Source organism: Melopsittacus undulatus, chromosome 6 (genome assembly GCF_012275295.1).
Source record: "Melopsittacus undulatus isolate bMelUnd1 chromosome 6, bMelUnd1.mat.Z, whole genome shotgun sequence".
In the NCBI taxonomy this organism is placed as follows: Eukaryota; Metazoa; Chordata; class Aves; order Psittaciformes; family Psittaculidae; genus Melopsittacus; species Melopsittacus undulatus.
The window spans coordinates 31353900-31367574 of NC_047532.1; the positions used below are offsets into that span (position 1 = coordinate 31353900).

A 13675-nucleotide genomic window follows, 5' to 3' on the forward strand; every position below is an offset into this window, starting at 1 on the left:
TTTCAAATTTATAGATAACACTGCACTTTCAAATGAAGAAAAACAAAGAAACAATCTTCACTTGATAACATTTATTCAATATTTTCTGAAATAAGCAAGAATTTTAAGAAGCCCAGAAGCCATCAATTACAGCCACAAAACCCCCATACTGATCCTAAATAAGAAGCACTATGAGAAATACACAACATTTCATGAAACAATACTGTACATCAACAACCTTTAGGAAACAAACAATTCAAACCATGTGATTATTTTACTCACAATATAAAAAACTTTAACCTTTAAAGAAAAATATAGATTCAGTCCAATTGTAGGATCCAATCCCATGCCCACTGAAGTCAGTGGAAGTTCTTTCACTGATTCCAATGTTTAAAGGATCATACCCTTACTTTGCCTCAAGAGGCACTTTAATTATTATACAAGGCCTAGCCTGAATACTATTACAAAAATGTCAGACATCAACTGAAGAGTATGTTTCAGCAACTTTCAGGAAATAATGGAGGAATAGGGTATCTATCCATGCATGGAATAAGGCAAAAGCTAATTCATTCAGATTAGGAATAATAATTTTTACTATTTTCTTTTTCACAACACAAACATTTTAGACTTTTTTAAGTAATGGATATATTATATATCATATTATGCTTCACATTTTTCCTACCTCTACTGAGAAAGCTGGCACTGACATGTCATAAAGAACTCCTCATTAATTACTGTTTTCTGTTCTGTAACAACCACAAGAAACTCATCTGGGTTTAGTAATAGTGTCTACCAAGAAAAAAGCACACACTATCATAAGCTTATAATTTATAGAGCTCAAGGTACATTAAAATGTAATTCATGAAGTTCACAACTTCTTTTTTAAAATATGTTTCCAAACTAAAAGCTGCAGAAAATTGGTTCTTAAATATTCTACAGAAAATTCTGAAGCATCTAATGGTTTAAATTACTTATGCTTTCTTCTTAAAAATATTTAAATAAGGTTAGTAGCCCATCCTTTTGAAAAATAATCCAAAAAAGATACACTAGATTACAAATCTTTTGTCTTAATCAGTGTAACCAAAGGTTTGTCATCTGGGCTGTAATCTTCGTAAGCAATGGGGGTTGCATCATACATTGCAGGTCGGGATTTCTTGCCAAACCTGGAAAAAAAAGAAAGCTTTTGGTGACAAACAGAAGTATGAATGAGTTAATGACAACAACCCACTGAGTTATGGTATGCAGTTTATCAGAGAGCATAGATAAATTTTAAATTGTATTGGAACATGCCAGAAGTACAGAGGTTTAAATATCTGAACTGTCACTTTTTAAATATATGTGTCAAAAAAAAAAAATCTTCTTGCAAACAAGAAACAGATTCCATATCAAAGGCTACAGGAATTCTGCTGTAGGGTTCAGCAGTATCAGAATATGGGAAGACTATGGAAGGCAAGAGTGAAACTGATACAGTTTCAGGAAGGCCAGAATTTTATTTTAAAGCCTGCTCTAACAGGCAATATTAAGGTCAGGTCATACATATTTACATAAAGTAAATAAGGAACAGCTATGTGGTATTTGCATCTGGGAATGCAATTATCTGTGCTCTGAATTGACTTAGAATCTAGAGCAAAAATGTAAGTCTTTGCTTACCTGACATCCACTTGAAAAGCATATTGATATTATCAACATACTGCACTATGCAGCACTGGCAAAGTTAATGGTAGTTAGGATACTGCAATGCCACATGGACATACCAGTTTAGTAAAGGTTCACAGGCAACAGAATCACATCAGCAGCACGATCCTCCTGAGCAACCACCACTGCTAACAACCAGGCTGTATCTGCCTATGCAGAGAACCACTGCAGCTGTATGGTTGTAGCTGCACATCTGGAATTCCTTGAGGTGCTTTTGCACTGCATACACAGTCTATCAGCCTTCTGACAATTTTTTAGGATACAAAACTAGTGCTAAAAATGGAACTCGAAAGTGGAAAAATTACTAAAGCGTTCTGACTGCAATTACAGGAGCTTTTAAATAACAAAAAGGATCACATGAAAATAAGGTAAAAAATGGTCAAGTCTGCTTTCCTTATGAACCTGATGCAGAGGAAATATTAACACAGAAACAGAAATATTTATGTAGTCATCCACTATTCATGTACCATATCCCCTTCTTATGTACCATATTAAGTCTATATTAAAGTTGTGCACAATGGAAGATGAGATTCAGAAAATTTAGATTTTGAGGATATTTAGACCAAACCAAAATTAGCTTGGTTTTTTTTTCCAAGTTTCTTATGCAACTTCCCGACTCTTCCAATTTATTTCTTGTCTTTTTCAGTGATCTAGAATTGCTGACAAAACTAAAATAGCTGGAAGAATTATAATCAATATGGTGGAAAATTCATTTTTCAAAATACTTCAGCTGTCAATAAGGCCACACTAGATACAGTTCTATGATAGAACATCTGCTTTCTTCTATAGTTCTCTTTAATAAATACAGACAGGCCAAGTTTGCTCAAACCTGGTTTTCTTTAAATGAGATAAAACTCCAATAATTGAAAGAAGGAATTAAATTATGGTATCTTACAAAATCAGAGGCAGCAATGAATTCTGAATCACCCTTTTTTTCCATCACTCTCAAGGGTTTAAAGGAAATAGAGCTTTGCATAAATACAAATTATGGTGAATATTCTCCAGTGATTTAAGTAAAATTTCCTCATTTCTGACAGGGAGAGAACACACGGCTTGTTGCACACAGTGAAGCAGTACAAAATCCGTTCTCTTGTGTAGGTCAGGGTTGACATGTGGCTCTGATTAGAAAATGCTGAGAGAAGACCACAGCACATGTGCTAGTTGTTTGTGGCCTGGTTGAGCCATCTAGCTGGTAAACCACATTGCTTTGATCAAGCAGTTCAGAAGCCAGTCCGTGCTCGTAACAGTCAACAGAGTTAACACAAACCTCAGAGGTCTTGAAACAGAATTGTTAAATGGGGAATCTTAGTTCAATGGGTGTGTATCTGGTAGGATTGCACAAGAATGCTATTTTATCATTTAATTGATGACATAAAAGAAAACATAAAACAATTACCAATACAATCTGCAAGACACAACAATTCAAGGGTCAAAAGATTCAGGGCCCTGCTACAGAGAGTACTGGATCAATTAATAAGCTGCTTATAACAAAAGCACAAACAAATGAATAAAGATTTTTTCAATGCAACCAAATACAGATTATTCACCTAATAAAGACTATACAGTCTTGGGAAGCACCAAGTCTGGAAAAAGACTGGAGGGACATGATGGATAATCAGTTTAACATTAGCTTTAATGCTATACTATATTTGATTAAAAATATATATGTGCTTAGACCAGTAAACAGAGTGTATCAGTAGGTCTAGGGAAGTTTTACAGCTTCTGCATTTAGCATTGATGTGTCCATTCATGAGTGATGATAGTTGTCCAGTGTGAAATTACCAGTGGCATAGGGATCATCACAAATGAAGTAAATTACAATGAGAATTAGAAAGTATATTTTGCAATAAAACACTGAATAGGAGTGACCTGTGTAACCTGACAAAGAGAGACTGAGGGTTCTACGACTGAGGGCTGCCCTGCTGCTTCCTTAGAAGGACATGTCAAAAGATAGGTAACTGTAGAGAGTTATTAATCTCAACAATTCCATTTGCATAGAAGACTTAAAAGAACATTGAATGAACCCTAAAGAAATGGTATCCTCCAAGTTCTGTCAGATAGGCTGCAGTCTCAGATTTTGCACAGAAGCAGAAGAAAGAAACCATGTGTTGCTACTCTGCTCAAAAACAGCAACTGGTAAAAGGAGACCACAAATACTGTTTAAACAAGAGAGACCAGAATTTTCTTTTATTATTTTTTTCTTTTAAAGCCTCCACAGGAGGAGATTGAGAATATTAATTTCCTCTGCATTATTCAGAGAAAAGGCCATGTGCACAAGTGGAATTTTGAGTTCCTTTTTATAACTGGACTATGATGATAGAGTTCTCACAAAGTTGAGACTCTAGCAGAAGGTATATATAAGCAACTGGCACATGCTGTGGAGAGCAGAGTCCTATGCACATGATCATACTTTCACAAAGAGGCAGTAGACTGAAACTCATCACTGAAATCCCTGTCAGGTAATGGTGAAAATCAAGCATGTGCGGAAGCTCATCAGATTCAGGAAGCTCAGGACACTGCAGTGTAACACAGCTGATTTGAACACAGGAACATGGAGAATGTGCAGTGGAAAGAACCTTAACCTGTTCTGACAAAAATCAGAGTCTGATAAACCAGACTCCAACCCACACACAGACAGATCAAGAGCCAGCATATGAAAGTAAAACTTAAAGAAAATACACTTTAAGTAGTGCCTGAAGTCTACTGCTAACACTATCTAGACACACAAAAAGTTTATAGAAGTACAGTTCCTGTAACCAAGTATTTTGTGAACTCAGTGTGGACACTTTTCTAAAGTGCACAATCCAGTTTCAACAGCAGATCCCGGTACCAATTCAACAAAGTCTTAAGGCTGCAGTAGCCAGTGGTTAACTACAGTGTGCTCTGCTGGCTTTAAAATTTATAGGTTTTAACATAAAAGGAGTACTTATTTACTGTCTGCATAATGAATACTAAAGAGACTTGTGATTCACCTGGTTAAAAAACTATTTAGTTCTAAACTGCTAATCCTTAAGAGCATTCACTAGAAGTAGACATTTATTGGTGATGATCCTTGAGCATATCCATTTTCTCTCACAGCAAGTACCTTGACTAGTAATGTCAAATTATAAAAAATGATTAAGAAAAAGACCTGCTGAGAAACATGAACAAGTAATTTTAACATAATTCACTGGACATGCAACAGGCTTCCACACTCCCTGGACACCTACTGACTTTAACAGAAAACTTACATTTAAAGAAAATAGTCTATTCTTTATTACTTAGGCCTCCATTTTCCAAAATTACTAATAAATTTGGATATCAAACTGGGAAAGGAAATGATTTTCGGAAAATACCAAGAATCTATTATTTGAAAGCATATCTCTTAGATACAGAAATTCTGAAAATTAAGATCTTAGTATTTTTTCTATGCAGATGTAAGAGTTTACTCAAAAAATAACTGTAAAAGTTGTGCTCTTTTTCCTGGATTAAAATTACCAAAGCTGTGTTTAATATCCTTCTGAAACCAAAATAAACACAATAATCTTAACAGTAAACCTCTGTGAACTGGCAGCTCTATCTTGTATTTTTATAAGGCATCCATTCTTTGAGAGGCACAGGGAATTATTTGGAATAAAAACATTTCTTTTCATTTACATAGGGGAGAAACACCTTTCCTGAGATATGGAAACCTTTTACTGCCTGGATCCAATAATGTAATTTTTAATGAGTAGTATGGACCTGAAAAATCATTGTGAATATATCCCATTCTAAGAATGTCTTTGAAAAGTTAATGTTGATGAAAATATGCTTTTCTAAATTCTGCCTTCAGTAATAAACAGAGATTAATTCAGAATAATCCAGACAGTAATGATAAAGGCCTCAACTAGCCCAGCTTCCAAGATCTGAAAGGATTCATAGAGGAAATCTTCTACCATTTCTATTATTTGCCAGTGAAAGTGTAAAAGCCAGGGAAAGCTCAGATTAAGAAGATCCTGCCTTGCTTGTATGCTTTTAGTTTGTACCCTTGGATAGAAAGCTGCCTAATTTGCTTTAAGAAATAATTAAGAAAACCCAGGTATTCCACACTGATCCTCAGGAGACAAGTTCCAGTTCGTGAGGAAATACAAAATACCACTTCAGTGAGTAGTAACTGAGGACTGACACATTCATCAGCAGTAGTAGGAGGGAGATGTTTAATTTGAACACTATCATTTTGCACCTTGCTCTCCACCCTTGGAGATATGTAGTAGACATTCAGAAGGCCAAATAATAAAAAAATATAAAGCTTTTTACGGGCCATAAAGCAACACCCTCCTGTCCCAGTACACTGCTAATGACAAAAGGAGTTCTTGGGGTGTGTATGGTGTGGAGGTGCTGAGCTCCCTCTGGAAGAGGTATAATGTTAAGCATCAAAGGAGAATTCAAGGGAAGGCTTAAAAGAACACTGATTTTATTGCTATGTTAAATCAGCTATACACACCTTTCTTTTTTGAAGTATTTACTAATATATTTTGATAATAAACAAATGTTTTATTGCAAATCTAGTCAAAATAGTTTAAAAAGATACAGCTTAAAGCTGCAACATGATTAACTGAGTCTGTGGGAACTCCTCATCCATTTCATATAACTTTGATGACTTCAGCAGTGGTACAAGTTAACCTATTCAAACTAAAATAGAACTGGAGCATTCAAAAAATCAATTACTAGCAATCACCAACCAAAATGCATGCATTTCTCCATGTCAATGAGCAGGAATGTGTCTTCCTCCATTCTTTCAAAAGCATTTTAATGGTAGCATACATGAACCCTCTTCTTGGAATGTGAAGTGATCTTGACAAATTTAAGATATGGGAAAAAGAAATAACAAAAATGAAGGTTCTATCCTATTAAGAGAGATGTCAAATACAGAATAAACAATATTGGCTAGGAAGCAAAATGGCACAGAGAATCTTGGGATGAGGAAAAGGACTAACAGGTCACAAAATTGAGTCATCAGTTGCTGTTGTAATACAAATTAAGAGAATAAAAGGTAAAAAGCAAGCAGATTTTAATTCCAGATATCTGAACAGGAATGCCATAAACAAGATGCAGGAGGTGATAACTCAAGCCATTTGGTACAGGTGAAGATTTAGCTGAGAACCATTTACAGCTTTAGGAACCACCCTTCAAAAAGAAAAAGTGCGTCCCAGGGAGACAATAAAGAAGCTGATATGATATCCCTGGCCAGGTCAGACAGTGCCTCGGGTGAGGCTGTCCAGTGTGAGATACCCATGCCCATGGCAGGGGGGTTGGAACTAGGTGACCTTAAGGTCCTTTCCAACCCAAACCATTCTATGATTCTGTGGTTCTATGATCCAGAAGGAGATACTGGAAAAATGTGTTAGTTTAGTCTAGGGAAGAAGGAAGTTGTTCTGCTTTGCTTGGTTTTTCTATAAAAAAGGGGGGATGTCGGATATGACACCTGTTGTACATAATTGCTATAAAGGGAACAGCGATAGGTTATTCTTTGTGACACACTGAAAAACAGTAGGAAAGAAGCAGCTTAATTCACAGAAAATAAAATTTTGGTTGGATTTTAGAAAAGCCCTTTCTAAATTTATTCAACTCTTTTGAAGGTTTTTAAACACAGTTGTTGGCAGGAATCTAGGTATAATTAATGCTATATCAGTGCAATAGCTGTGCTTGAGCTCTTGAATCCCTTCCAGGCCTACTTTGTATTATTCTGACACCCAATGCCTTGGCTTGCAAGTGCTCCATTTCTAGGAAATTTTGAGGCAAACAGGAGCACAAAAATGAGGATTCAAAGTCTTACTAAATAATCTTGTAAATTAGCCACAAAAATCAATGTGCCAAATTACTTATGTGTATCAGTCAAGGAGTATTTACAACACAAACAGGTCTTACAGGCTAAGAACTCTGTCTCTCTTCAACAGTTACACCAAATAAATTCAGAATAACTCCCTCTGTTTTTAAGGAGTTATGCTGGATTATCACATTTCAGATGAGAACTGATTAGGGATGAAAAAAATACAATGAGCAATGCCTCAAAAGACGGTAGTCCTGTCTTTTCACAGTGAAGAAGCTCATTCCCTGCCAATAGCAGTTAGATGCACTGTGCATGGACTGAAATTACATAGTGTAACAGATTTCCTTTAAATTACCATCCCCAGAACAAACCTGGCATGTCGGATAGAAGCAATTGCACTACTGAATTCACTGTCAATGCTTCTACAGTTGTAAAATTCTTCATAGGCTGGTCTGGAAGAGCCTTGATATTCAATGCGGCTGATACGACATATTCCCACAATCAGAATGATCAGCATCAGGACAAACGCCACACAAAGAGCCCCAATTATGATGTAGAGGGAGTGACGAGGCATATTTGTTAGGCTCTCTGCCATATGTCCAGACTTCCACTGCAGATCTACAATAAGAAATAAAAGGTTATAATTAATTAGTAATTTATATCCTTCGTGCTGAATAGAATTCTTTTATGATATTCATATATTTTATTATATTTATTATATTTCTGTGGAGACTTTTGAAGTTTTGAAGGGGGATATGTAATTTGAACCTTCCCAGGCTCTGTTATGGATATGTCACCATGCAACAAATTTGAATAGCACTATCTTGATCCTTCACCCATCTTTTTTCACAGATTTTTAAGATCTCACAGGAACACCTAGTTTAATTTCCTGTACAATCCAAGTCATAGAAAGCCATGCAGTTAGTATTGTATTATGTTATATTATAGGCTCTCTATAAAGGCAGGTAGGTTTTACATAAAAGCTTCCAGTACTCCACTGACTCTCTGTGCAGTTTGTTCTAGTAGTTGGTGAACCCTTCCACTAAAATGTGGTATTTAATATGTATCAAGCATGCTTAGTTTTTAATTTGAAGCACAGGCTTTTGTTATGCCTATATCCACCAGACTGCAAAGACTTCAAAACCAGCATTTCAAGAACAAAAAGGGCATCTCATAAAGCGCTACAGTTCTGAGCTTACTGGAGTCCTCTCTCAAGCATAATTCCTCTGAGAGGCCTCAAAGCAGACCTCAAAGCAAATCTGGAAGAGGATTTTTGCATTTATAAATATTCTTGATGACCAAACTATTGTATATCAATTCCAAACAGATTGTCTATCAATTGCTTATGTCCTCAGATCTCTTTCTCTAGCACAGGTCAGAGTATTTCTATTAACCTGTACTTCCCTCTAGAGTTCATTTTTGGCAGTCTTTTAAGCCTATGGTCTGGTACATTATTTCAAACCAGGAACAAGCTTGAATCATTCTGACTACGGAAATCTGACAGACTGCAAAAGTTATTTCTAGCAGGTGACTGTTCCTTTTTCAAGTGGACTTCTGCTTTGCAGTGGTATAGAAACTTCCTTTACTTAATAACAGACATTCTGGGAACAGGCCTATCATGCATGTGCTTTGAGAATGCTAAAATATTCTTAGACACCACTTCTCGGGGTTGCTTGTTGATGGCAGAGAACTGATTCAAGCACCTGAGCTGCAATCACATGTTTAGTGGCATCTGTGGATATAATCTCCATCTGTGGTAGAAATACAAGGGAACATATAAGTACAGAAAACAAAAAAATCCATTTTAGAGGAAGGCAGGGAGAAAGATTGCAGCTGTAACGTGTGGGATTCAGCTGGGCAGAGTTTGAAGAACTGATTGCTTTTTGTTTACAATACCAAAGATTGTCTCAGAGCACCTCTGAGCTTGGGCTTGCTTAGACTTTTTGCCCACAAATGGGAACTGAGTTGAAAGGACTGACTGCTTGTTGGTGTTATTTTCTATCAGTAAAGATTCAATCATTCAGTGTTTTAATGTTTCTAAAGTGATGTTACTGCAATATGCTCAGTTAGGATGTGGGGGAAAGAATATAGCTGTGCTCTGTTCCATTTTGGAATTGGTTTCTATTTCTGTTCTGTAGCACATTCGTCACACATGGTGATTTCTGTCAAGTTGTCAGACTAGGCCAAAGTCAGATCTACTGTGCACAGATATATGGTAAGACAGTTCTTATTTAGATTCTGTGTCTTCCAACTCTGGATGGTAAAAGGGTAAGAGAAATGTCTTCCTTTCTTCCTCACCAGATAAAAATATGAAGACTAGCAGCTTATACTCCAAAGGTCATAAATAGTACATGACAGCTCAAAATCACAGTGTTCTCAGATGGCATAGTAATGTTTGTAAAATTAATTGCAAAACTAGTTTTCAATGTCATATACACAGTCCGTACCAGAAATTCTTCATAATGTTAGTTTTTAAGTAACTACATGGTTTGGCCTACCTTGGTAACTACATTAAAAATTACTAAATTGGCAAAGGTAATGATATTAGCAAATAATCAGCAGGCATTAGAGAATTTATATGAGACATTTTGTAAGCATTTTTACAGTGAATGCTTCATTAACTTTTTAGGCAAATATATTTCATTTTGAAAGGAAAACTATCCTCTGTATAATTAAGACCAATTTAATCCTATTTAACTGGAGTTGCTAACACTGGTAAGGACCATAAAATTATATAATAAATATCACAGTTCATCCAGGCAACATAAATCTTGCCTAGTTTCTTGCATATAGAGCATTTGAAAATTAAAGAGTACAGTTTTACAAGATAAACCTGAAATCCTGCTAGGGTAGGCATTGGTGGAAAAAATGGGGAACCATTAAAATAGTTGTTCTACAAAAAAAGAATAAGTTTTAACAACCTCCTTAATGGCTAGTAATCATGAAAGATAAATCATAAAAAGAATCATGAAAGATAAAATGTGATCTATTTACTCAAAAGACTCCTGAACACCAGCTTGTCTCCCTCTTGAGAAACCTGAAGTATTGCTTCATTATGTCATTTTCTAGCATTCAGAGGGACAGTCCAATACAAAGGAAGTCAGTATGCAGCGTTAAAATTTAATTTCCAATACATTATTAACCATTATGTACAAATTGCTGAAACAACATTATAAATATGACAAGGAGGTACGAAAAGGTCAACTGCAGTAGACTCAATCTTTACAACTGAACAGAAATCTACTGCACCATTGACTCAACTCCAGTGAGATCAGAAGTGCTGCACCTATTTATAAAAGAATTGGGTATTGCCTTTCTAGACATGAATAGAATTGGGTTTACATCAGTTGGACAACCCGTAGTTTAGAGAAAGTCAGTGAGTGCAAAGATATTCCCATGGATACATAGTTCTGTAGAAAAAAATGTGCAGATCTAAATGCTTTTAAATCCTTTCTGCAAAGTGATTTCTTCAAAACCCAATCCCTCTCTGCATAATCCTTTATATACCTGTTAAGATCCAAGCAATTTAGGAGAGTTTCTACAGCTTTGTGTATAAGCCCCTGCATTGGTTAGCAAGGCTGCATATCCACACTTTTATCTGACTACTGCGAAGTATCATGGTGTCCCATAACAACACATCATTTTACTTTGATGCTGTGTCAAAGTGACATTTGCAGATGTTAAGGTTATTGAAGAAACTATTGTTAGCCTTCAAATTTTAAGCTTAATTGTACTTTAAAATGTATCTTTATGTGACTACACAAAGATTTTCTGTTTTCATTCAAGACCAATCCAAATCAGAATTTTCTAGATTTTTTTATATCTCTTGTATTATTACATATACGCACTCTATTAGCTATCCTAGTTTATTGAATAAATAAAACCCCAACACAGTAATTTCAACCTCTTCAACTAGGAACAATTGCCATGAGCTATACTATTTATTCTTCAGATATTGAGATGGAAAGAAAAGGTCTAATGTTTCTGGTTGAGAATCAGCCTTACAGTATTACCAATGCCAGTTAACAACTCAGATAATTCTCTGCTTCCTGTCATAGCAGTCACAAGATAAAAGAACAAATCAATCAGTAAAAGCAACAAAAAGTGCTGTTGCTTCTTCCCATCATTTTAAACTACACAGCTTCCAAATGCATACTACAGGCAGAAAACCCAAGTTCTTGAGCAGCAGACAAGGTCACTGCAGCTCAGCTGTAAACAGATGCTATGTGTAGAGAAATAAGCACTAAGCAGAGACAATCCCCTTGCTCAAGAGAACACAGTTTAAGCAGAGTTTTATCCACTATCTCTCTCATACACTTGCAAAAGTGTACAAAGTCTGAAATAGGTTTATACTGACTAACCACAGATGTTGACAGCTTGAACCTGCCTGCCGTATATAGTGCTTAGGCATACATCCCTCATAGAGGGAAACAGGAAAAATTGAATAGCTGGACAGTAGAAAAGGCTCCTTCCACTATCTGCTCTGCTTTCCTCATTTTTCCGTATATTTATATGCACCACACTGTGTATCTGTGGTGCAAAAAGCCAAACTCTTAGTAACTAGAGCATGCTAGCCAAAGGAGAACTCCAGAACAAGCATCACTGAGCCCTGCAGATGGGCTATATGAAATCAGGAAGCACACAAGCTTGTCTGCCTCTGGCATCTATTCATTCCATAACATAACAGAAATGTGATTGTTACTACATTGAGGTACTCCAGGAAGTATATTTCCGGGATGATTACTGCTTTCTCCAACAACTATACTCACCTCTCTCATCAGCCTGCTATTAAGACAGAGAGAATTGCATTGACTTGGACATCCATGTTTCAGGTATTGCCAACAACAGCATTTGCAGTAAAAGCTCATCTGAACATCTGTTGGTATGAGCAATATGGCATACAGACAGCACTCAACATCACACTCCCAACATTAAAATGGCTCTGTACCACGCAGGGAAGCGTGTGTGCCATTCACAGAGACAGCAAAATGTCAGAGCTGCCACCATTTTTGGATTAGCTAGCATGCTCCTCTACAGTCTTTGCTTTCAAAAGAAAGCACTGAAACTGAATTCAAAGCAAACAATACAGGGAGAGGAGGTCATAAACCTGTCAAGATAAAACTTTTACATCAGCCTAGGTGGGAACAGAGTTGTCTCCTGGATTAAAGTTCCACAGTTGGGCTTCGTACTTTCTTCCTCTCATGGACCCTCTGCAGCTCATAAGGGTGCAATTAACACTGAAGCTTTTCTCTATTCTAAGAGGCAAGATAACACTGAAGCTCTTCCTTCAATAGACCCACCAGTGGAACCTCTCTAAATCTTCGTAAATGCTTAGGAAATGTTTTGTTTTGGAGACCTTTGCCTTTCTAACAGTTTTGGTGGAAATCAGCCTGTGATTGAAAAAGTTATTCCTGGAAAAGCTGGTAAACACATGCACACTTATGTTACAGAACAATTACATAGGACTTGTTTCCTTTGGTAAGCAAGTTCAAAATCATTTTGCTGAAACATCACTAGAAGCACAGGTGCTCAAAAGTCAATACAAGTCTGTTAGGACTGTTCTTAGAGTGCTATGAAAGTACACTTTACCCAAGGTAAGTAGGAAAGTAAGCTCAGAAACATAAATGCAACTAGAGTCAGGCAATTTAGAGGTTAAAGGCAAACTGCCTAGTTTCCAGCTGTGAGATAGCATCTCTGACAATCTAGTCCAACATATTCCAAAGCAGGGTACACAGAAAAATAATTTTCTAACTTTCATAGCCCCTTTTTAAATGTTATGGCCTAAAATAAAATTCATTTAACAGAATTTTGGTATCCTACAGATGATTCAGAGTATTTGTGCAGGCATTTATTCACAGTCAAAAACAATTTCTCCATTTTAATGTATCATTTTTTAGAAATATTTAGAAAAATGCTAAACTTACGTATTTCGCAGTTTGCACCGACCCATCCATGTGGACAATGGCAGGTGTAACCACCAGGTTGATCTATGCAAGTTCCAGCATGGTGACATGGATTGCTGTCGCAGTCATTTACATCAATTTCACAATCTTCACCTTGTAACAGAAAAAAAACAACAAAACCCAAACTTCTGTATAGTTGGTGCCTCACATAGCAGGCACATCATCAGTCATTTGATTTGTCTCTACCTGCAAAACACCTTATAGCTCAATAGTATCTTTATTCTCAGAGCTTTGAGTGTTCTATAACTGT

General features: G+C 36.3%; 1 protein-coding gene across 1 annotated transcript in view; it reads right to left on the minus strand.

The window, feature by feature from the left end:
* Nucleotides 1-1030: 1030 nt before the first annotated feature.
* The window catches only part of DNER (delta/notch like EGF repeat containing), a 128926-nt gene continuing 116281 nt past the window's right edge, over nucleotides 1031-13675 (minus strand). The window contains exons 11-13 of the mRNA XM_005147040.2: nucleotides 13387-13518; nucleotides 7834-8080; nucleotides 1031-1142 (exon numbers count right to left, since the gene is read on the minus strand). Of these exons, the coding sequence (XP_005147097.1) occupies nucleotides 1031-1142; nucleotides 7834-8080; nucleotides 13387-13518 (491 nt within the window). The remainder of the gene's footprint in view (nucleotides 1143-7833; nucleotides 8081-13386; nucleotides 13519-13675) is intronic.